We start from the raw sequence: 21,856 nt of genomic DNA, 5'->3' as shown, positions 1-21,856 counted from the left end.
TTTTCTTTCCTTCTCCTGAGATGTTTTCCAGGCTGTAAATCTTTAGGATAGAGCTATGATTCATTGCCTGTAGAGCACCCAGAGTATGCTAGGTGTTTAAAGGTCTGGCCTCTTATCTGTAGAAGTACACTCAATAAATATTATAGGGGGGAAATAGAGCCACAGTAAACTGACTTGAAGAAATAAAGTAAAAATGGATCAGGAATTGAGGCGTTTCAGAACCTTCATGTGTTCTTGTAATTGGTGTTCCAGACAAGTGTCCTAGAGGTGTAGGGCTGCAAAGCAAGGGAGGACCTATGAGCAGCCATGGGTTTTCTGAACTAATGTTATTGAACTCCTTGTAACTGAAGTGTTTCTGGTCCTTCTTTCTGGTGAAGTTTGTAACTGAAGGAGAATGGTTTGTCAGTATTCAGCTTAAAGCAAACAGATGTTTTCAGTGGCTGAGTGCCTCACAGGTGCTTAAACAACTGCAGGTATCTTCCAGTAAGTTTCTTTTTTCTTTGCTTCCCCTTGTTTTGCAGAGGATGTTTCTAAAACTCTTTATGGTCTGAATTTTTTAGTGGTGAACTGTCGATGCTCTGGCAGCACTTTGGCAGCTCAGGAGCTGGGTTGGTTAATGGACCCAGCAGTGACAGTGACTCCTAAATAGATTAGCACTAAGATTTTGCCTTGCGTGCAGATGTTGGATGGGGATTTTGAGGGCTCTTGCTGCTGTGCAAGTTGCTTCCAAATGGAGCTGAGAATCTGCACAGCAGCCTGTTAAAATTACTGTGTCACTTGGAGATGTAGCTACCTGAAATAACCCCCCACTGTATGATAGAACTTGCATGGGAGGAACACCCTTTTGGCCTCAGATAAAACAATGAGGGCGTCATGGGTGAGTGTTCTTTGGCTTAAGTTCACTGTATTGATAGCTTGGATTGCATTTCTAGTGTGTGTTCGGATGAGGTAAATGGGTTTGAATGCCAGCATAGGTAGGAATGAGGTAAATTGTCTGGGAGCAATAAGGAGCCTTGTTTTGGATGTGGATGACTTTTTTTTTTTTCTTAATCTAGCTGTGTGAATTGTTTAAGGGACACTGTTTAGCCTCGTGTTTGCAAGGTGTTCCTCTAGGTTTCAGGGGATACTAGGGTAGTAATTGAAATCGAGATTTAATTGTTTAATTCATACTGGGGGTCAAAATATTCCCCTGTAGATAGCTGAGACTGCTACCTCCATGGCATGTGCGTAGTTGGGTTCTTGGCTCCATTTTGAGGTTCACCGTGAACCTGAACCTATGAGCTGAGGGGGGGTGAATGTGGCCATGGGCACAGACTATGGCTCTGCTCTTGTTCACAGCATTTGGGTGAACTAAATCAAGATGACTGTCTCGACTGGAGAGGTCTGTGATAGGCAGTTGTTTTGCCTGGTTCATGTCAAAGCCTGAACAGAAGTTGTTGGACACCAACTTTGCTCTGCCTTTACACGTTCTTTTATTTGAAGAGCTGTGTTCTCCCCATTCGGCAGCAGGGACTTGAACATCTTCCACTGACATATCTTTGTCTCCTGCCTTGATCTATTTGCAGCAATCAGTTGTTTTGAAACCTGGTGTATCTTTCTAGTATGGCAAATTGCCTACTTGCTCTGAACAGCTAAACTGAGGGGAGATCTAATTCTCACTGAAAATAGCAGTGAACATTTTTGAGACACTCTTACAACTTCGTTCCAAAGCTTTTAGGCCTAGAAGGTTAACAATAAATCTGAAAATAGCATGGGAGCAGAACAGAGCATCATGGGGATGAGCTTATGTTAATAAGGCAGATCAGCATTGCAGCAAGCCTGAGCTGTTGATATGACAGATAAAAGCACTTTCAGTGCTTACATTTGTGCTTAAACCTGTAACAGTTCAAAGGTTTTGAAGTAGCTAATTCTCTAGCATATCTTTTCATTTATGGCTGGCTGTGTCTCCTATCAAGCTGCCCAGGGCATTAATCCATTAATTTTAGAAGGAAAGCTTTTCTGTATCAGCACTGCTGAGGGAAAGTGCCTGTATTGTCTTGTGCATGAAGAGGCTTTTCCTTCTAAAAAAAAAATGAGGGCTTAATTATGCTTCCTGACTGCAGGGCAAGGTGCCACTCTGCAGTTCCAGACCAGGCTAGTGCCAGGAGCAGTGGAGCCAGCTCTGAGCAGGAATTGTTGCCTTGCCCTAATAAGGAGCCCTGTTGCACTTCAAGCTTGGCATGTGGCACTCAGTATCAGACCTGCTCTTACTCTAATTGACACCTTTGTTCCAATCTCTTTTCTGTATTTCCCCCTTTCTTTATTCCAGCCATTGTCCTTCGTTTAGTGTTAACAGTCTGCCTGGGAAAACAGTCATAAGTAGTGCAAGTGATGAGTGGTGCTTGTGTTCAGGAAAAGCTGCTTTCTCCTTGGAGCAGGCAGTGAGACGGTATCCTGTCCCATGGGCTTCAGAAGTCCCTGTTGTCTCTCACTGTGGTGATTCCCTTTCTAGTGCAGCAGCCTTGAGGGAAACATAATGAAGCTTATGTTGGCAAAAGGCAAAAAGTCATAATGAACGAGGCATTGTTTTGCTAATGAAGAGCACAGAATTGTATTCTCTTACTTCTCTGAAGCATTTTGTGCTTCAGAGCAGTCTGGACCAGTACTTCTGCAGTCTGGCAGTCTGCTGTGTTTTGGTTCTTGCTTCCTATGCACAGTTCTCACATATACTGTGCAGCTCTCAGGAAATCTCTGCCTCTCCTCCTCCTGCCAATGTTTTTGTTCCTTTATCCTAATCAAAGTTCCAACAGCTGGATTTTCGTGTAGAATTCCAAATGTACTTTAGCCAGTGCCTTGTTGACAGGCTTTGTCCGCATGTCATGGGCCTTGGGAGTGCCAGGTGGTCTTCTGGTACTTTCTGTAGAACACCACGGGATTCAGTTCTGTCTCTGCAGCCTGATGGTCTTTATCCCAGCCTGAGCAAATGAGAGACTGAAAATTTTTAATAATTATTGCTTCTAGTCAATGTGCCTTTCCCAGGGAAGACACTTCTTAGAGTGACCACACAAATCTCTTCATAAAAGAGTTAGTGTGAGCTTTGAGGTGTAAAACAGAACTGGAGTACACACAGGCATGTGGGCTTACAGAAGGGACAGTGGGGTGACTGGGAGGGACTGCTGTTAAACCATGTGAATGTAACACATGGGCTGAGGTGAGAAAGTAGATCAAGCAACTTACTAGGTGGGTTTGTAGGATTTGTTGTGATGCAGTGATGAAGTCTTGAGAAGACAGTTACAACACTGTACTTGAACTTGTAGACCAGCAGCTCAGCTCATGTCTGTATTGGCTTGTTCTTGGGATCCCTTGGTTTGAGATATTGCTGTTCCTTAGGCTTAAAGAGCAAGAGAGCCTGTGGCCTAGTACCTGAGCTGTGGAGCAGAAGAACTGAACACTGTGGTGGGGAGAGCGATGCTCTGGCATCCAGTGGCTGTGCCATCCCTCAACTGGTTTTGCTGTTATTTTCAGCTGTTGACCAGCTGGCTTCCTTAACTCGGGATTTGTTCTGATGTTGTGGATGGTACTTATTTAGCTTGCAGGATGTCTCGGTTATCTTACCAGCTGATAAGGTGACTGGACCTTATTTAAATAGCACTTGTTTAATGAACCATCTTCTGTCTGTCAGTGCTGTACATCTGAGGTCCCTGAATAGCTTGAAATAGCTATACTGCTGCCTACTAATGTGCATCACGGTGAGACTTGTAAAGAACCTCAGGCATTTTCCTCTCCATACTTGAAAAGGAGGGAAGGGAAGGAAAAGTAGTCTGTCTTTATTTAAGAACTACAAGATTTGAGCTCGCTGTTCCAATGGCATACCCTAGACTAGTAGTAAAAACCTGTAGGGAAGCTGGTGAATTGATCCCTAACCCAGAGCATACATGAGCCTTCCTACCACCTTCTAGCTGAGCTTACTGGACATAAGCAGCAAGGCTTCGTTTTTAAACCAGATCTGATTCATGCTCTGTTTTCTATGCCAGATGAGGTCCTTGGTTGTGAGTAAGTGTTGTGACTGTAGCTGGCAGGAGCCCTGTATGGATTGCCTCACTTCAGGAAATGTTAAAATAACACTTTTTTTTCTTAGAAAGCTAGTTCACTCCCCTCCCACTTCTAATTCTCCTAATAGCTGCCCCCAGTTTGGCAGCTGTCTCACAGAGGGTTGCTTGCGTTGCTGAGTGAGAGCAGAGACACTTCGGTGGATGCAGTGCTGGAAGACAGGTACGCGAAGCGAGCTGGTATCTCTAGCCAAGCTGGCTTAAACTTTTTAAAGGTTTCTCTGAAATTTGGAAGGAAAACTGCTAAACTGTGAGAAGGATCTTGCTCCTCCCCCCTGGACTCTGCGTCTGAAGCTGGGGATTTTTTCTTCTTGGAGAAGAGAAGCTGCCCCAACTGAAGCTGCTCATTTGAGACAGACTATCGAGCAGGTTTATCAGCTCTCTTGACTGTAGTAATTCAGCGGGGCCAACAGTACCAACAGCTGCTGGAACGTGTGTCCTCTGAGGCTGGACCCAGCAGATTTTGTTTGCTGTTTTGGAGTTGCAGGCCTCCAGGGTACTTAACAAAGCTTAAGCAGGGTTGAAGAGAATTAGCTGCTTAAACTCGTATCAATGGCTGCTAGCTGCATTGCCAGCTGATCTGTGGAAGGTTTGTAACTCTCCAGATGGAGAAGCTTTCATTTTCTTTGCCTGGCTTCTACCTTGTTTGGTCACTCCTATGAGGACATGGTTTGTGTTCAGTGCTTTATTTCTCTTTTGGAACTGCTTGTGCCGAGGGAATAAAACTATGGCTGGATGACAACAGCAGGCAATACTTGTGTGTGTCTTTGCGGTATGTAGCCTTTACTCTAGGGGATGCGTACATCTTGGAGGTTCCCCAAGAACTTTCATTTACAACTGTCAGCCAAAACAGGAAGGCTGGAATTTGCTTGTCCTCATCTCATGTCTGTCAGATCTGGGAGCACTGCAAAGGAAGCACTGGAGTACCAGCTAGGAGAATGTAGAGTGCTTATCTAGTGTGTTCCATGAACAAGCTAGTTAGGACTCTTGAAAACCACTGCAGGTAGTAGGCCTGTTTGTAGTGCCTGTTCTGCTTGCCAGTCTAACCGTGGTACTGGTTTTGAGCTAGAACGCAACCGTATCCCCCCTGAAACACAGCCTGCTTTCCTTTCCCTGTAATGGAAGCTATACTGCCGAATGTTTTGCATTCTGAAGGCTAGTTCCAACCTCTCTAGAGCAGCAGAGGGAGAAGTTTATTCAGTAATGCCACTCTTTCCTGCTAGTGACAGCTCAAATTAAAGCTTTGCAGAGCAGTCACCTGTATAAATCGATCCCTCACCACTAGTCAGCTGTAGTGTGTTACTACAGGGTCCAAAGACAAAGCAATTGTAAACTCGGGTCTGTCTTTGAGAAATTGCCTGAAACTGTTTGGATTCTTTTTCTGAGTGCTAAATGCCTTGTGTGTTTTGGCTCCGTTGTGGGCAGCTATAGAGATGGGCTTGGCAGGAGAAGAAATTCTCCATGATGGTTGGAAGGAGCTGGAGCAGTGAACACCAGTGGGCAGCCTGGGCCTTCACTGGGATGTCTTGCTCAGCCTGACCTTGTGGTATGAACTAGGGCTGGGAGGCCAGCTAAAATCTGTGCTTATGAGACACTGTTTTCAGTCCTCCTACTAACTGAAGATGATGGAGGAAAAATGTAAGTCTCAAGCGTTGCTGTGTACTGGGTTCTGAGTCTTCGGCATTGAGTGAACTCTTCTCTTGAATTTTCCAGCCTGGATGACATAAAGGTGATCATGATGTAAATCCAAGGTTAGCTGGAAGCAGCCTAAATGCAGTTGTGCTCTCTTAAGGTTTAGTAATGCAGTAATAAGGAGCAGTGGATTCACTGCAAAGAGATGAGCAACTCTGGTGGCTTAATCTATACCTTCTGTAAATGAAGCAGATATTCAAGTGTCTTTCTGAAGGGGACATTAGAAACTTCGTACTTATCTATTTGATCTATATGCTATCCCTGCTGTGCAGGGCATGATGCATAATTAGCATGCATTACCCTTCCTTCCTGGTAGAAAGGAGGGACAAGTTGTCAAGATAAACGGATTAAAGCTGTGATCTGTAAATGTTGCATACAAGGCTGTATGTGCTAATGTTTAACTTGTCTCTTGTTTTTCTTTCCCTCCATTAGGCAATACTGACCAGCGCACATCTTGACAAGGTCTCCTAGCAACCTTTTCTGTAGGGCTGAATGACAGCAGGAGCGGCCGGATAGATCGATGAGCTTGCCTTGGGAGCCTATAAATAGGCGAAATCGGAACACACAATGGGTCAGAAGGTCACAGGTGGGATAAAGACTGTGGATATGAGGGACCCTGTATACAGGCCATTGAAACAGGAACTCCAAGGACTCGATTACAGCAAACCCACGCGTCTGGACCTGCTACTGGACATGCCTCCGGTATCATATGAAGTCCAGTTACTGCATTCATGGAACAATGATGATCGCTCGCTGAATGTATTTGTGAAAGAGGATGACAAACTCATATTTCACCGGCATCCGGTGGCTCAGAGTACAGATGCCATCAGAGGCAAAGTGGGATATACACGAGGACTGCATGTGTGGCAGATCACCTGGGCAATGAGGCAGCGAGGCACGCATGCTGTGGTCGGGGTGGCAACAGCAGATGCCCCTTTGCATTCAGTGGGGTACACAACGCTGGTGGGAAATAACCATGAATCGTGGGGGTGGGACCTTGGGCGCAACAGACTGTACCATGATGGCAAGAACCAACCAAGTAAAACCTATCCTGCCTTCTTAGAACCAGATGAAACTTTCATTGTGCCGGACTCATTCCTGGTGGTTCTAGACATGGATGATGGGACACTGAGCTTCATTGTAGATGGGCAATACATGGGTGTTGCGTTTCGGGGACTCAAAGGGAAAAAGCTATATCCAGTCGTAAGTGCAGTGTGGGGACACTGTGAAATACGGATGCGCTACTTGAATGGACTTGACCGTGAGTATAACTCCCTGTATTTGTTCTAGCAGCACAGATCTGTGTGCTACTTAAGTGCAGGCTTACTAGACCATCCTGGGGAGGGGTTTCATTTTGCTAGAGATGAAGGTTTCATGTCAGCAGTAGGATTGCTGGATACAGCTCTGAATCCTTAATGGCCAATTCAAAAAGTTTGGCTGTACACATGTACTGTTACTAAGGCACTGTAGGGAACAAGCAGGCTTTGGCAAGGTAATATGGTGGGAGAAGGTGATGCCAGTTGTTTATCTAGAGATGAAAAACCTTTCTGTATTGCTACCAAAGTATCAGCAGGAAAGTCCTTCTGACAGTTGCATTATTGGCAATGTAATCCCAGTGTATCTGTACAGGAAACAGTCTGAGGGACAATCACCTTCCTTGAAGGGACTTTTAAAATCCCTCCCAGGCAAGAGTGGGAACATCTGTCCCTGTCTAAGGAAATGGGAATGTCTCATCTTGAAAAAAGTAGCTCCCTTCTCTGTTGCTTCACTTCTAGTGTGAGGCTGGACATTGTAGCCAGCCCAGCTTGCATGCCAGGCCTTTTGCTAACAGGGACATCAATCTCTAGCTAAGCTTAGTAATAAATTTGGCTGTCCGAATGTGCAAAAGTCTGTTATCTCTCATAGTCAGAAGTTCCCATTAGGCCAGACTGTGACTCAGTCCTCTGGGTAGGGTGGAGGAGAGAGGTGAAGGAAGTGGACTAAAATCTGGATTTATGTTGTTAGTGAAATAAATTTGGCAGCATGGATATGAAAAGAGTAGTGTTTCCCCTGCATTCCAGAACAGTGTCTGCCCAAAGGCTGTAGCATACTGGGCTCTTGTATTTATGCTTAGAACATGTTCTAATGCAGGGCTGGTAATGGCAACCCCCTGGCACTGGTGACATGAGGTGTACAACAAAGCTGACACTGGGCATCAGTAAACCTGAGCTGTCAGAATAACCAGGAAAGCTTGTGAAGGGATAGCAAAATCCACAAGTGCTTTGAGAAATACACTTTGACTCAGTGAGACCAAACAGAGAGCTCTTGCAGAGCAGTTTATCACCAAAAGAAAGAAGCCTAGCTCATTCTGCCACAGCACCTTACAGAATAGCAGCAGCTCTAGTAACCAGGTTTTTCTGAAGGGTCAAAGCCAAAATCTGCAGCTCTCCTCAAAGCCAGCAAGTCTGTGGAGTTGTTGGCACAGAACTACACTTAGCAAGGAAACAGCCACCTCTAGTATTGGATTTGGTTGTAATGTGCTCTCAGCATAGGAGTGAATGGTGGGCACAAGGCCAGGAATGACAGGACGCTATTTTGGCACAGATAGAAAGAAGGTGTCTGGCTCTAAACCACTTCTGAGCATTCAATAGCAACAGTGTCCAGCGATTGTAGTGCTTGTGAATGGAAGAAGGTCAGATATGTGTGAGCTTTCTCTTTTAGTGTCGAGGTCTCCTGTCAGACTGGGTTATCAGTGCAGACTGGATGAGGACAAAGTTCTTGTTCTTAGCCTCTGCAGGAAGAAGATCCTCTCCTTTTAAGGCAATTAAACAGGAATGTATGTTATGTTAATGTCTGTAGGTTTTGAAGGTCAGGGCCCCTTGTCATCTGGGATGCTGGCTGGACAATACCTCTGTCCCAGCTATCTCCATAAGAGCAGGAGGAATTGGGACAGACTTTGAGTGCAGCAGATTCGTACCCCAGTGGTTTAAGAATAAGCAACATTGGGAAGTGCCAGAGGAGTGCTGCCTGTAAGAGGCTTCTCTGGCAGCATCCCAGCCAGAGCTGAGAGGTGTAGTCTGGTTGCATAGACCTCTCCCTGCAGAAGAGGCAGGATGGATCCTGCAGGAGGTCCTGAGCAGGCAAGACCAGCAGTAGCTTGGGCTGCGTGCAGCTGTGCTTTCACTTGGGGCACAGCGTGTGTATGAGAGATGGTGGGGCTTGGGAAGCAACAGTGCTGCCTGACAGATCTGTTTGCTCTCCACCCTGCTGTCAGTGCAAACGAGGTGTGCATATAGATGTGTCAGTCCTCAGGAATAATTGATGCTTGAAGCACTGGGGGAACTTTGGAGAACTGCTAGGAAAAACATTCCACTGCAGCTTCCCCTGGAGCAGGTAATAGTTTGTGATCCATGGCAGGGAAGGAGAGGGGAGAAACAGGGCATTAGTTCAGCGCTGGCTGCAAGCTTGAGGAGGCGGCAGATCAATTCAAGCATGCGTTTCCTGACTTTGTTACCAAGTCTCTTCTCAGCTAACAAACTCTCCATCTCACAGACTTCTTGCCAAAAATTAGATTAAAATTAGCTTTCTCTGCTTTTCATTGGAAGTGTTTTATACATGGAGCAGTATGACTTTACTTTTTCCGAAGTAGAATCAGGGGTGCCCTGATCAGAGGCTACTGACAACTCTTCTGTTCGAGCTTTTCAGTGTTCACTGTTATCTTTGAACCTGGAAGGAAGGGACTTGTATCCACCTTACTGATGGCATGAATTCTGGGTAAAAAAATGCAGTAATGTGCCCATGCTCAGAAAAACTTAAGCTTTTCCTGTCTCTCAGCTGTTTATAACAGCTGTATGAAGTCAGATTAATTTGGCTTGTAGTGGTGGAAGCTAGAGCTGTTTGCATCTGTCAAAGTTCCTGAAAACTGCAGCTTCAGCCAAACGTTTTCATTCCTGTGGATGTTTTTTAGGTGTGTTCAGCACAAGATGTCTGTAAAGGAAGGTTTCTAATGGTGCATGCTGAGCCCTTAGGCTATTCGAAGGATGTCCAGTTATCTGCTTAACTGGGAATGCCTTTGTCTTAGCCCTCTGCTGGGGGAGGAGAAACCCGTTAGGCTTGAGGAGCGAACTGTGTAAAGGTGAGCTCTGACAGATCTAGCAACAGAAGCTGTGAGAAACTAATCTGTCTTCCTCCTGTGCAGCTATGATGTGTTAACTCTGGCTTTGACCTTAGTCCCCTGTATGTTGTGAGTGACTTTTCAGCATCAAAGGGCCATGTAATCCGTTCCTGAAAAACTAGTATTATCTTGTTCAATGTTTGAGTACAGGATGCAGAAACGATAGCCGAAGGCCTGTACCTTTCCCAGGTTTATGATACAGGAGGGAATCCTCTAGTGGAAAATACCACAAGTAATGATATGAAGCTTTTACTGATGGTTTTGTTTTTCGTGGGAAGCAGGTAGTACAAATGAAGGGGTTGACAGGTCTTATATCCTACTATATAAGAAACAAATCATGGTACTTTCTGGGTACCCATAACATATGATGCTATCAAACTGCTGCAGTCTCTTCAGTGAATCTCTTAAAATGGTTTTTGGTTACTGCAATAAAAGGCATGAGGTAGAAGATGTGTTCTGACTTGTATGAGTGGTATTGCAGAGGAGGAACTTCCATCAGGGGATTCTAGTATTTTTGTTGTTCGTACACATGCATGGCTTAAATAACCTCTCAGAAACATCATGATCTGTCTATGTGTTTTGAGGAGCTGAAGTTGCAGGTATGTGAATGCTGTATGGCTTGAGTCCTACAAACATGCCAGGTATTCACTTTTCTTGCTCCATGTTTTCTGGGGGATTTTTAGAGCTAGCAAAATGCACGTATCACTTCTGGGTTGGGATGTTGATGTTAATGTCTTGGGTCTCTCTTCCCAGCTGAACCACTGCCTTTGATGGACTTGTGTCGGCGAGCTGTGAGGCTTGCTCTGGGCAAGGAAAGACTGAATGAGATCCCTACACTGCCACTGCCAGCCTCCCTCAAGAGTTACCTACTCTACCAATGACCATCATGCTCAAGGATAAAGAGTTGGAACCAAGGCAAAATACTGGAGCTGACCCACTGGGCAAAGGGGTCTCCACCCTCATGTCATCGCTACTGTTGGAACTCCTTGGCCAAAGTATTCCTGCCACTGTTTAAGTCTCCATGTGCCCATATTGGCAAGTAATCCTTGTTTCACAACGGAGTTTGTTGTCCTTTAGAAGTCACTTCCCCAGCACACTTACGAAAAGAACATTTATAGAAGCTCTGTGCTTCCCTGCTCCTTCTGAGAAAAGGCTGTACTGCGTTGTGTGGGTTGTAGAGCCTAGGAGTGAGTGGTTTTTCTGTACCAGATAAAGGGAAGAACATAATTTGTGGGAAGGGAAGGCATTAGGAGTAGAAATGTCAAGACCAGGTCCAAAGAATGGAAAGGCAGGGGGTGGCCAGCAGAGTTGGGAAGAGCCTGGAATACCAAGAAGAATTAATTGCTGAGTTTTTAAAAACCAAAAAAAAAACACCCCACTCCCAAACCCTGAAACACCAAAACCGAGAAACCTTCCACCAGGACACTTCTTAATTTGGAGAAGGTGGTTATGTTGCTGATGTCTCTGCCAGGACTTCTCACCACGTTGTAATGTTATCTCATAGACAGTGAATCCTGCTTTCTTGTTTATCACTACTGCTTTCTCAGTTCTCCTGCTCCATTCTCTGTTCTGCCTTTTCTCAGTGGGTTTGACTCAGTTGATTAAGCAGTCATACCATGTCTTTACCTGACCCCTTCTTGACTCAAAACTGCAGGTTTTAGTGTGGGATTAGGGGTTCCTTGCTGATGTGGGGACAGGAAAGGGAGAAACTTCTCCTGCAGTAGGGTGAGACAGACTCTATGAGCTGAGATTTGTTACACAGCTATAGGTCCTGCCACCTTAGGTCTGCTTTCTGTTATAGCCTGCTCCATGTTAAGGCTTTAGAGAAATGCACTAGTGTGTTTCTCTAATGGCTCTGCCAGGGAATTCTCTTCTTAGATAAGCTGCTTAAAGTCATCCAAACCAGGCTTTGTTCCATCATAGACTGTCGGCATAATCTCCACTTAACTATGCAGCAGGAATAGTTCTCTCTTGCTTGGGGGTGGGAAGTTGTCCCAGAGAAGGTGGTAGCAGTGTGGCTGCAGAGGAACCATCAGCAGATGAGAAATCCAGAAGGTGATTTCTGTGGAATGTAACTTGTAAGACTTGAACAGAGGCCAGTGGGGGGAGGGGGGTGGGGTGTCTTCAGGTACAGCAAGAAGCCACTGAACCTCTCCAGAGCTTGGGGGGGGGCAAGGGGTTGGGCAGGAGAGAACTGCAATAAACAGGACAAACAATTCAGGCAAAATCAGCACATCCCAAATAGATTATCACCTCAGTAGCCAAGTAAAGAGGATGACACTCCTTTACTAGCAGGAGCTGCTCTCTTGACCTATCCACAGGTTACTATGCTGCCTTTCTGGGGTTATTTTGCACATTTCTTTGTCTTGAAAAATGTTTGTGTGGTTGGTTTTTTGCTCTTGAGTTATCCTTTCAGTTCTGTGTAGGTACAAATGAGTTTAGTTGTTGAAAATGTTAATATATATATTTGTGGTGTATGTATAAGAACATGTTTTAAACAGCTGCTGTAGGGTACCTTCTTTAAAGTAAACTACTTGCATAGTATATTTTTTAAAGCACAGAATTGGTGCCAAGACTGGGTGGGGTGTGATGTGCCCCTTTTTTAATCTAATATTATATGATTTTTTTTAATGTAGGGGTTTGTACTAGTTTCTGTTACAGGGTGGGACACAAGAAAATTCAATGTGTGGAGCCCTACTTGGTTGCCTTCAACTTGAACCAGTGTCTTCCAGAACTGCAGGGAAGCAGCTGTGTTCTCCCTACTTCTAATGTTCTTTGTGCTCCTTTTTCCATCTCTTCTCACTTCACCAGTACACTGCTTTGTACAGTTTTAAATTCTGACTATATTTTATGACTGTAGATAATACTCAGTAACCTAATAAACTTTATTAAATATTACATGATGCTGGTTTTTATTTGCATGAAATGATCAGTGTTCTTTAGTTTCTACACGAATGGTGAGCTTATGCCCAAGAAGCCAGCCCAGACAGGTAAAGCAAAGGCTGTGGTGGCCTTGTCTCTGCTTGGAAGAATAACTATTTAAAGCTGGCATCTAAAAGGCCTGCATGCGTGGAGGGCAAGCTGCAGCAATTGGTACAGGCTGGCAGAGTGTGGAAACTTGAGATTTTGTACAGCTGCCACCAGTGCCTAAAAGTGGCTACTCCAGATGGAGTTGAATAAAATCTGTGATGGGACAGCAGCCTTGGTTTCCTAATTTAACTTGGTTTACAACTGACTTACTACATCATACTCCTTTTTCTTCAAATAGTCTCAAGTAGATTGGTTATCTTGCCAAACTTGATGCACTGTGCAGGCTTGCAAATTTCACTACTAGATTACAGCAAACAAACTTTCTCTTTTTCCAGGAAAGCAGCTCATATGAAAACAAGTCACTAACCTACTATTTTACATTGATACCTGACTGTCCTTTTTCTTAGGAAGGGAGATGGTGGATAGAAGAAAGCAAAAGAAAATGGTGAGGGCGAAGGGGATCCCCAGCCAGTAGAACAGCACAGTTAATTACAGAAGATGTGGTGGCAGGTTAAACTGAATGTTGGGAGAGTTGTTTCTGTATCATGTGTGCTTGAAAAATGGCTGATTTCGGGGTGTTCTGGGTAAGTTCTTCAGGTCATAAACTTGATGTAGCTCAAGTCACTTGGTATTACTTTTTAGTAATTACTTTTCACTCTCTACCCACTGCTGTTTGTTGCTGTCTTTTCATATATTTTGAAATGTTAAGTTTAGTTAAGCCTCTTCAAACTGACTGGAAGCAAGGCGAGTTTGTACTTTCATCAGTTAAGACAAAGGCTTTAATTCCCCTTCCTGTCCACGCACTTTTGAGCCTTCCCTGCAGCTACCAACTTGTGTGTGTGGAAACCAGATGATTTAATAAGTTCACGCAAACACTACAAGATGTGAGGCTCACCTAAAGCTCAGAGGTATGCTTATGAACTGCCTTGTAAGGGTACTGGCTGAGGAGTGCTTAAAAAAAAAAAAAAAGGCAAGTGGTTTTTTGTCTTTGTCTCCAGTCAGGGTAAGAATCTTTTTGAATCTGGGATGTCTTTCCACATATTTGCTGGATATTTAGGCTTAGGATGTCGGTGTTCAGTAATCACCACTTTTGTTTTGCTGCAGGTAGTGGAGGACCTTAGTGAAATACTGCTTTTCTGCCTGTGTGTGAACAAGGCCAGCTTCCCCTTGCCTTGCAGTGGAAGGCTGCCTCAGCTTTGCTGGAAGTGTGGCTGGAGGGGTTCTGGGAGAGCAGCAGGCTGGGGAGGGTGTATAAGACTGAGAAATTAGTTCATGCTCAGCTCCAGACACCCAAACAGGCTTGTGTTCCAGCTGCATGGAATATTTGAAACAAATGACCTGCTCAGGGCTGGGAGTTTGCAGTGTTTATGTACAGTGCCATGGCAACAGTGGAGGAAGTCATGAGATGGGGATTGGACCTGGTGGAATCAACAGATGATATCACAGATTAGCAAATCCTAATGAATCAGTGGCTCTCTGCTTCCCCTGCTATTGCCTGTGTTCAAGCACTGGCTTGTGGTAGGCAGACCTACTCCTTTTTGAGTAGCATCAAAAATTTTAAGTCCTATTTGTATTAGGACCTCCTTGAAAACCAACCCTATTACCGTGGCCAGCATCTCTCACCTTCCTGCTGTTGCTGACTAACCATGTTTATGCACATAGAACTGTTCCTATGTTTTATAGGAGGCTTCTGGCCTTTACAATTTGCTTGCTGTTGCCTTGCTGGTGATACAGAAGTGCTGTGGCAATTCTGCAGAGAATCTGGCATCCCCCCATGCTCTAGACAAGCAGCGGGGCCACTTTTGTTTCTTCTTGGAAGTTGAGGCTTTGGTGAAAGTAATTTGAGTCCAGAAAAGTCTGCAAGAGGGGAAGAAGTGTTCAGGCGAGGAGTTTAGTGGCTGATAGAGAAGAATGTCACACTGCTTCAGCAGTCTTGTCACAATTCCTTTCGAAAGGAAGGCCTGCCTGGGGTGCAGGTGACACTCCTGCGCAGCCTATCTGTGCCAGCAAACATCCCTGCTGTGCATCTTGGTCAAGACAGAAAAACATGGGGGAGGTGGAGGACGCTTGCCAATTCTCTCCTTTATCTGCAGCACTGAGAATTTATTTCTCTGGGCTGAAACAATGTCCCTGTTGGCGCCTAGACATAAGTCTGTACCTGTCAAGTCCTTAGCCAGTACCAGCACAAGGCAATTTTGCCTTTCCCTGTACCTGATATGTGCAGACTTAGAAGGACATGCATCTTACTTGAAGAACTTATTTTGGCAGTCACGCCTGCTCTCCTGCATAAGGTGGGACAACTATGAAAAACATTTCTTAGCATGCTCCCCCTCTTCTCTCCCATATGTTTCCTATGCTGAGCTAATGCTGTTGATCTTAGGCCAAAGACTAAGTTGAATTTGACTAGAGAAGGAAATACATAGTGACTTATTTAGTGGAGTTTTTTAAAATTAAAAACCTAACCCGAAGTACAACCTTTCCTGGCATACAAAACAGTGCTGAAGGGAACAAAGCTCATTGGAGCACTGGTCCTGTCCTTGCACATGTTTTGATTTGAAACTATTGCAGGCTTGTCTGCCCTTCAGACAGAAAACTATTTGAAGCAGCTGCCAGATGTTGTGTCTGACTCGTGTTTTACAATTTGCTTACTGCTTAGCAGCGCTCTTCCCTTTGGGCGCTCGAGCTGCCCTTGTGCCTGCTGTTCCTGTGGCACCGCTGCGCTGGGTCCCCGGCCCTTTGCCCAAGTCACATTCGCACGTAGCACAGGGGAGATACAAGTCTGAGTATTTTACTCAAAGGCTCAGTATCGCATGTCTGCCGCCCGATCTGCTGGCCTCATATGGGACCTCTTCTGGGACTAGCACAGACCAGCCACATTCCTCTGCTCACATGTTGCCACAGTGTGTAAAAGTTACAGTGATTTACAATCTCTTATAAACGCACTTAGGGCCTGAATTTAGGCCTTGCTAAACAACCTTGCACTGAACACCCACAGTTCATGGCTTGGGCAGCCTCTTTGACTAGCTGCAACTTAGCTAGGTTGTAAATCTTTTTTTACCCCCTATGAGTAAGATGGGCAATAAATTCTTAAATACAATGAAGCAGGGCAGAGACCTTTGTGTTTTTTCAGAACTGTGACAAACGCGACTCAATTGGAAGGCATACCTGCTGAACAGGAGTACCTCAAGATTTCCTGTGTGTTTGCCCAGCTCCAGCAGCATCCCAGCCAGGTACGCTATTTGTGTAAAACTTCTCAGCTGGGAACAGCCCGATATGCCTACAGGTATGGAAGCCCTCGTGCTTGGCTTTCTGTGCTGCTGCACCACTCGCGCTCCCACAAAACCACGTCTATACAAATACAGCATCTTAAGGCAGAATCCTTGTTAAATGGGTTTAACCTGCAGTTTTTCGCTTTGTTTAGACTTTTAATAATCAGAGGGTTTGGGTCCATGCTTCTTAGGCACCTAGCATTGCATTTTCCTCTAATGTCATGTATGACTATTCTGCAGTCAACAGCTTATGGCCCAGGGAAGCTTCACTGTGCAATGGTGTTGTGGGGGATGTAGGCCAAGAAATGGGTGCTGCTGCTGGATAACCTGCTAGATAGCACCTTGTTAGGCCCGAGGAGTTCCATGAATGCCTGTTCCTGCCAGAGTCTGCCAGCGTTCCTTCTCATAATCTCTTGCTAAGACATAAATTGTTATTTAGGAGAGCCTGGCAAGATTTTAATGTCTAAAACCTCCATAAGCAAACATACTCTTCAACTTATTCTAAATGGTACAGGGGCAGGTAAGAAACACCTGCCTAAACTGGCATCTGGCCAGGATACAGGTGTTGATCTTTTTCTTTCTTTGCCTTTTGTGAAAAAATACTGAGGGTTTCCCACAACTGAGGCTCTGAACTCTTTATTCTCTAACTCTTCCCAAAGCAGGTACCTTTGGGAGCGCAGAACATTCTCGCAGGCTGTACAAGTGCTGCCTTGGTCTGAAAGGTAAAGTGCCACCTACTGAATCAGTAACTTAATTTCCTGCAACACGCTGGATGTTTCCTTTGGAAGAGGACCACCTAATATTGGTAGCGTCTGTTCCTACTTAATTTGAGGTCCAACAGAGACTTGAGGAGTAACAGCTGTTACTCCTAAATATGATCTGTATTTTTCAAACTGTCTAGACACCTGGGTGGGTTGCATACATTACTAGCAAAGCTAGTTAATCATGTCAAACTTTTTCATTCTATAAAGGCCTGGTTTTGGTTTGTTTTGTTTAATGAGCTATATGGAAACCCAGGGGAAGACAGTGAATCAAGCAGACAAGTGAGGAAATTTGATCAGTAAGGCTGACATTTTGACATTTTTTTATTCTGACCTGGTATAGACAGTGCACAAGTTTCAAGATTTCAGAAGTTATTGGCTGTGGCGTTTGATAACAACACTGACACAGTAAACCCTTAAAACAGTAAGCTGCATTGATATATCGCACGTGGTCTCTGAAATGCTGTTAAATGAAAACTGAAACAGTGCTGTACAATAGGAAATTACAGCAATGAAAATTAGGTTTACAGAATGCTAGAAATGAAGTTTTTAATTGATTTTTTTAAAGGAAAGCCTGGAAGAATGAGCACTCAGAGTCCTTGTGATGCATCCTGCTCAGATAAATACAGGCGTTTTCAATTAGTGTTCTCACAGATGCCAACTACCTATTCCAAAGCAAAGTCCTGTACGATAAGATTGTCACTATTAGAAAGGAAAGAAGGTGATTCTTCATATGCGATCTGACATTTTTATTTGCATTTAAAAAATAGTCAGAAAAGTGTGAATAAACCTGGAGATTAAAAGGGTAACAGACACTTCTGGACAGGAACCCACTCTGAGAAGCTGCATCCTGGAGTTCAGACACTCTTGAGGTGGCCTTGCAGATCCACAGGCAAGCAATGCCTTGGAGGGTGTCCAACATTTAGAGTAAGATGTTTGAAACACACATGCTTTAGGTCTGCATTTTCTTGTGTTTATGTTTGCGTTTGCTAGCTGTGTTTCAAACTTCATTATCAAGACTAACCATGACCTTCACTAGAATAAATTTGTTTTCCTCTTCAAAGTTGCCTGGCACTAGCACTAATCTCAAGTACATTTTGGTAAGCAGAAGAGACGTATGTCTCTCTACAAAGAGCAAATGCAAATAAAATAATATTATGGTCGTACAGGTAGGATACCTGCAACCTAAACAAGCATGAGAATCCCAAGACAAGCTATGATGCATTTCCCAGGGAGTTTAACTTGGAGGCTAGGAGAATCGGGTACAAGTATTAAATACTTTCTTCCCAGATGGGTGTTAAACAGTGTTTTCAGGAAGGGATGAACACTGAAAGGACAGATCCAACCTCGGAAGAAGCCAAGGTGCAAAAAGATTGTTGGTAAGGAAAAGCCTTTGACATGTTAATCTCTTACCAGATGCGTTTGGCAAAGGCTCAGAATCAGTCTTGGGAAAACAAAGAGGAGGAAAATATTTAGCCTAGGGACTAGGGACGGGTTCAGTGTTCTGATCGTGGACCCAGCTGTTTAGCTGTTTGATATGGGTTGGTAGGTGCAAGCTGGCAACTGAGGCTGAACCTGCAACCTCACAGCATCTCTGAAATGGCAGGCTGGGTACCCCATCAACAGTTAGGGCAATTTTCTTTGGTTGTTTTCCCAGCAGTCAGCTGCTCCAAATGGTTCTAGAAATAGTGTGAGTGAAGCAGCATGCTGCAGACTGCTCTCAGTTTCTGAAGTCTCTCCGATATCTTTCTTGACAAATTCTCTTGGAGGGAGATTGTGTAATCAAACTGGGTTGCATGTAAAAACACACTTGTGTACGTCCAGGCGCGTAGGGTATTTGCCAAAGTGGACAGACTGTCCTGCTTGTGCCTGCCAGAAAAGTTGTGTTTTGTCCAGCGGAAGAGAAAACATCCTTTTCTCTTTGTGCTTTGGAATTTGTCTTTTCAGACTCTGATCTCATTAGCAGTGTCTCCACACTATGGCAACCTTGCCCCCCTTGGGTCAGGACCATGGTCCAGTAAACTGAGTCTTGCAACGGTAGCCAAAACTCAGCAATTCTCTGCAGAAAGTGGCCCTCTTGGTAATGTGGCAGATGCTTCAAACATTGCAGAGAGCGCGCAAGAAGAAAGGGAGCCGATCATCATTTTGTAATATACACAGTCTTCTGTGCTTGTTGTTCTTTGCGCTGTAAGAGACAGTATCTGCCTCTAAACAAAGTGACAAAGAGGGAATAGTTTCATAACTAACATGTTTAATAGCTGAATTTTAGAGCACAGCCTACTGAGGTGATTTGCACAAGGCTGTGTGTGAACTCTGTGTCACAACTGGAAATTACACACGTGCACTAGGTGCACTACCAACACGCATCTTCCTTTCCAGGCTGTCCCATATCGATGGAAAGGCTGATTTTTCAATAAGCCAGCACCTGAATAGAGTGACATTTTTGCTGTATCTTGGTTTAAACCCTGTTCCTAATCCAGCACTGAGCTTTTGTTTCCCTCTTTACTGCCTGCATCGGATTAAAATGGCAGATTTCCTTGGATTGCATTTTGAAATGAGACTATCAACTGTAAGTGGTAGTTTCATTAAATATGGCTCATGCTCTGCATTCATTTTGGGGGCTGCCAGAATGGCTGCATGAGAAAACCCCACATTAGACACTAGGGAAATAAAATAGAAGGTCTTTGCACTCCTAACTCGGGGATCACAGAACCCAGAGTTGCTTCTCTCCTCATAGACCTCTGAGTCAAAATACTTTCAAACTGCTCGGAACTTCTGCCTGCCCTCCTTAGCCCGACCCTTGCCCCTGCCGACGCTGCACAAGGACAGTCCGTGGTCAGCCTGATATTGCTGTGTTCTCCTGCAGCTGCTGCCGTGTTGATTGAACTGTCCCTGTGTGCTCTGAGCACTGTGGCACTTCACTCACCGAGCGGTTATGCCTTAGGTCTAATGCTTCGCTTCGTATGAGCTTTCTGCTTCAACAAGGAGCCAGTGGCTCCTTCTAAAAGGGGAAGCTCTCATACCTTAGTGTAGCTTGTCTTTAATGCTTGGCAGCTGCTTTGTAAAATTACAAGGTGATGCCGTCAAACTCTTTTTATACACTGCCCTGGGTGATGGTGCACTGCTCATTCAAGGGAAGGGAGCAGATGGAGCCCAGAAGTTTGTTTTGCTCTTTTCCTGCTTACCCCTGTATCTGGAAGCCTCCTAAAGTCTGTCAGCTGGCAGTGAAAAATGAGTGCAGCGTGAAGGCCAACCAGGTGGTCTGCAACACAGCGGTTACCAGTGCAGGAGGCACCGACCGCTGCCTGGCAGAGCCCCTGCGGCAGCAATGGGGCCTCCGCTGTCTCCCTCCCCGCTTTTAGTCTTTGCTGCAGGCAGAAACAAAATGATTGTCAGATGTCAGTGTCAACACGACATTTTGCTGCATCTGTGACACTGGGAGTCTCTCTGTGTGAAAATATAGCAGATCCCAGTTCCACGGATTTTCTTGGAAGGGTAAGAGCTGCTGCTCTCCAGTCCCGCTTTTCAATGGGGTGACCAGTTTGTTTGGAAACTTCCTTGCTGGGGGCGTGGACGCAGAGATGTTGAAAGCAGCCAGACAAAGGTGGGAGGAGAGGAAGCAGAAGGGGACGCTTCCCTGAAGCCAAATTGGTTTTGGGGGGTGGCTGGGAGGAGGAAGTTGTTTTGTTTTGTTTTCTGAGAAAACATCTCTACAGCCAAGACAAAGAAAGATGCCTGCTCTAGATCTTGTTACCTTTGGTCTCCGTGGGCCCCATGTCAGTTCCCAGATTATTTTTATGAACTGTTTAATCCAGGGCTTTTATTTCCCCTGTAAATAAATGGTATTTCAGATTCCAGGACAGCTTCAGATACTAATACCAGCAGTCTAGACAAAGAGTGGCCCATGGACACAATCATAAATAAAAATAGTCTTGGGGCTTCGGGTTTTTTTTTAATTCCTTCACATGTCAAACTAGCTCACAGACAGAGACTGGCAGGAGAGGCTGGCTGTGTGAAGGCAGGCACAGCACAGTTCTCACCTCCTTTGCCATCTCTCAGAGGGGATTGGAGCTGGCTGGGGCCATGCCAGGGGATGCTTGGTGTCTCAGAAATGTAAATAGTTCCCAGACAAGCAACCAGGATATGGAGCTCACAATTACATAGCACAACTCCTAGGTTTCACAGAGGGGCACTGGAAATGTTTTTATGCCTCCCATGGCTTTCATTATGCAGGTCTTGAGCCGGCTTTTTCTGCAGGAAGGGGAAAGTTTCCTGCAGCTTCTGTTTGTTACAGCTGTGCAGAGCCGCTGTGCAGCACTGTCCAGAACCTGCCAGCCCCGAGGGTTGGGAGCATGCAAGAGGGAACGGTGTGCCAAGATCTGTGTTTATTAATTGTAGGAACCAACAGCCTTTATAAAATGTGGCCGTGTAGCTCAGGTCGCCAAAGGAAGTGCTGCATTTCTGCCTTTTTTTCAGCCTTTTCCATGCACCTGGCTTGCAGCTTGCTCCCTTTATTCATCCTGCTGAAATTGCCAGCAGCTTCTCTCATTGGGATTTTTCAAAGCAAGTTGTAGTCAATAAAGAATTATTCTCTAGATTTGCTGCCCAGTCTCACAAGATTGTAACTAAGATCAGTCTTTTATGGAGCAGCACAACTATGGAAGAGAGCAAATTAAATGACTAATCTAAACTGTGAGAGCCTGTGATGGAGAGGTGAGTGGGACCAAAGCATCCTGGACTGTTCTCCCTTTGCAGAGATGATCTCTCTGACATCAAGACTTGTCTTGCTATATTTCCTTTTCTGATGCTATTTAAGGAAGCATTGATACTCACTTCAAGTGTGTGCTGATCTTTTTCTAGTGG

General features: G+C 44.9%; 1 protein-coding gene across 2 annotated transcripts in view; it reads left to right on the top strand.

Annotated features, from left to right (window-relative positions):
* SPSB1 (splA/ryanodine receptor domain and SOCS box containing 1) overlaps positions 1-12,831 on the top strand; it is a 39,200-nt gene extending 26,369 nt beyond the window's left edge. For both annotated transcript variants that reach the window (XM_075437488.1, XM_075437487.1), the window contains exons 2-3: positions 6,213-7,041; positions 10,687-12,831. In XM_075437488.1, the coding sequence (XP_075293603.1) occupies positions 6,348-7,041; positions 10,687-10,814 (822 nt within the window). In that variant the 5' untranslated portion in view covers positions 6,213-6,347 and the 3' untranslated portion in view covers positions 10,815-12,831. The remainder of the gene's footprint in view (positions 1-6,212; positions 7,042-10,686) is intronic.
* The last annotated feature ends 9,025 nt before the right edge of the window (positions 12,832-21,856 follow it).

Source organism: Opisthocomus hoazin, chromosome 16 (genome assembly GCF_030867145.1).
Source record: "Opisthocomus hoazin isolate bOpiHoa1 chromosome 16, bOpiHoa1.hap1, whole genome shotgun sequence".
Taxonomy (NCBI): Eukaryota; Metazoa; Chordata; class Aves; order Opisthocomiformes; family Opisthocomidae; genus Opisthocomus; species Opisthocomus hoazin.
The sequence above is the reverse complement of the archived record's forward strand: the minus strand, read 5'-3'. Positions and strand labels throughout refer to the sequence as shown.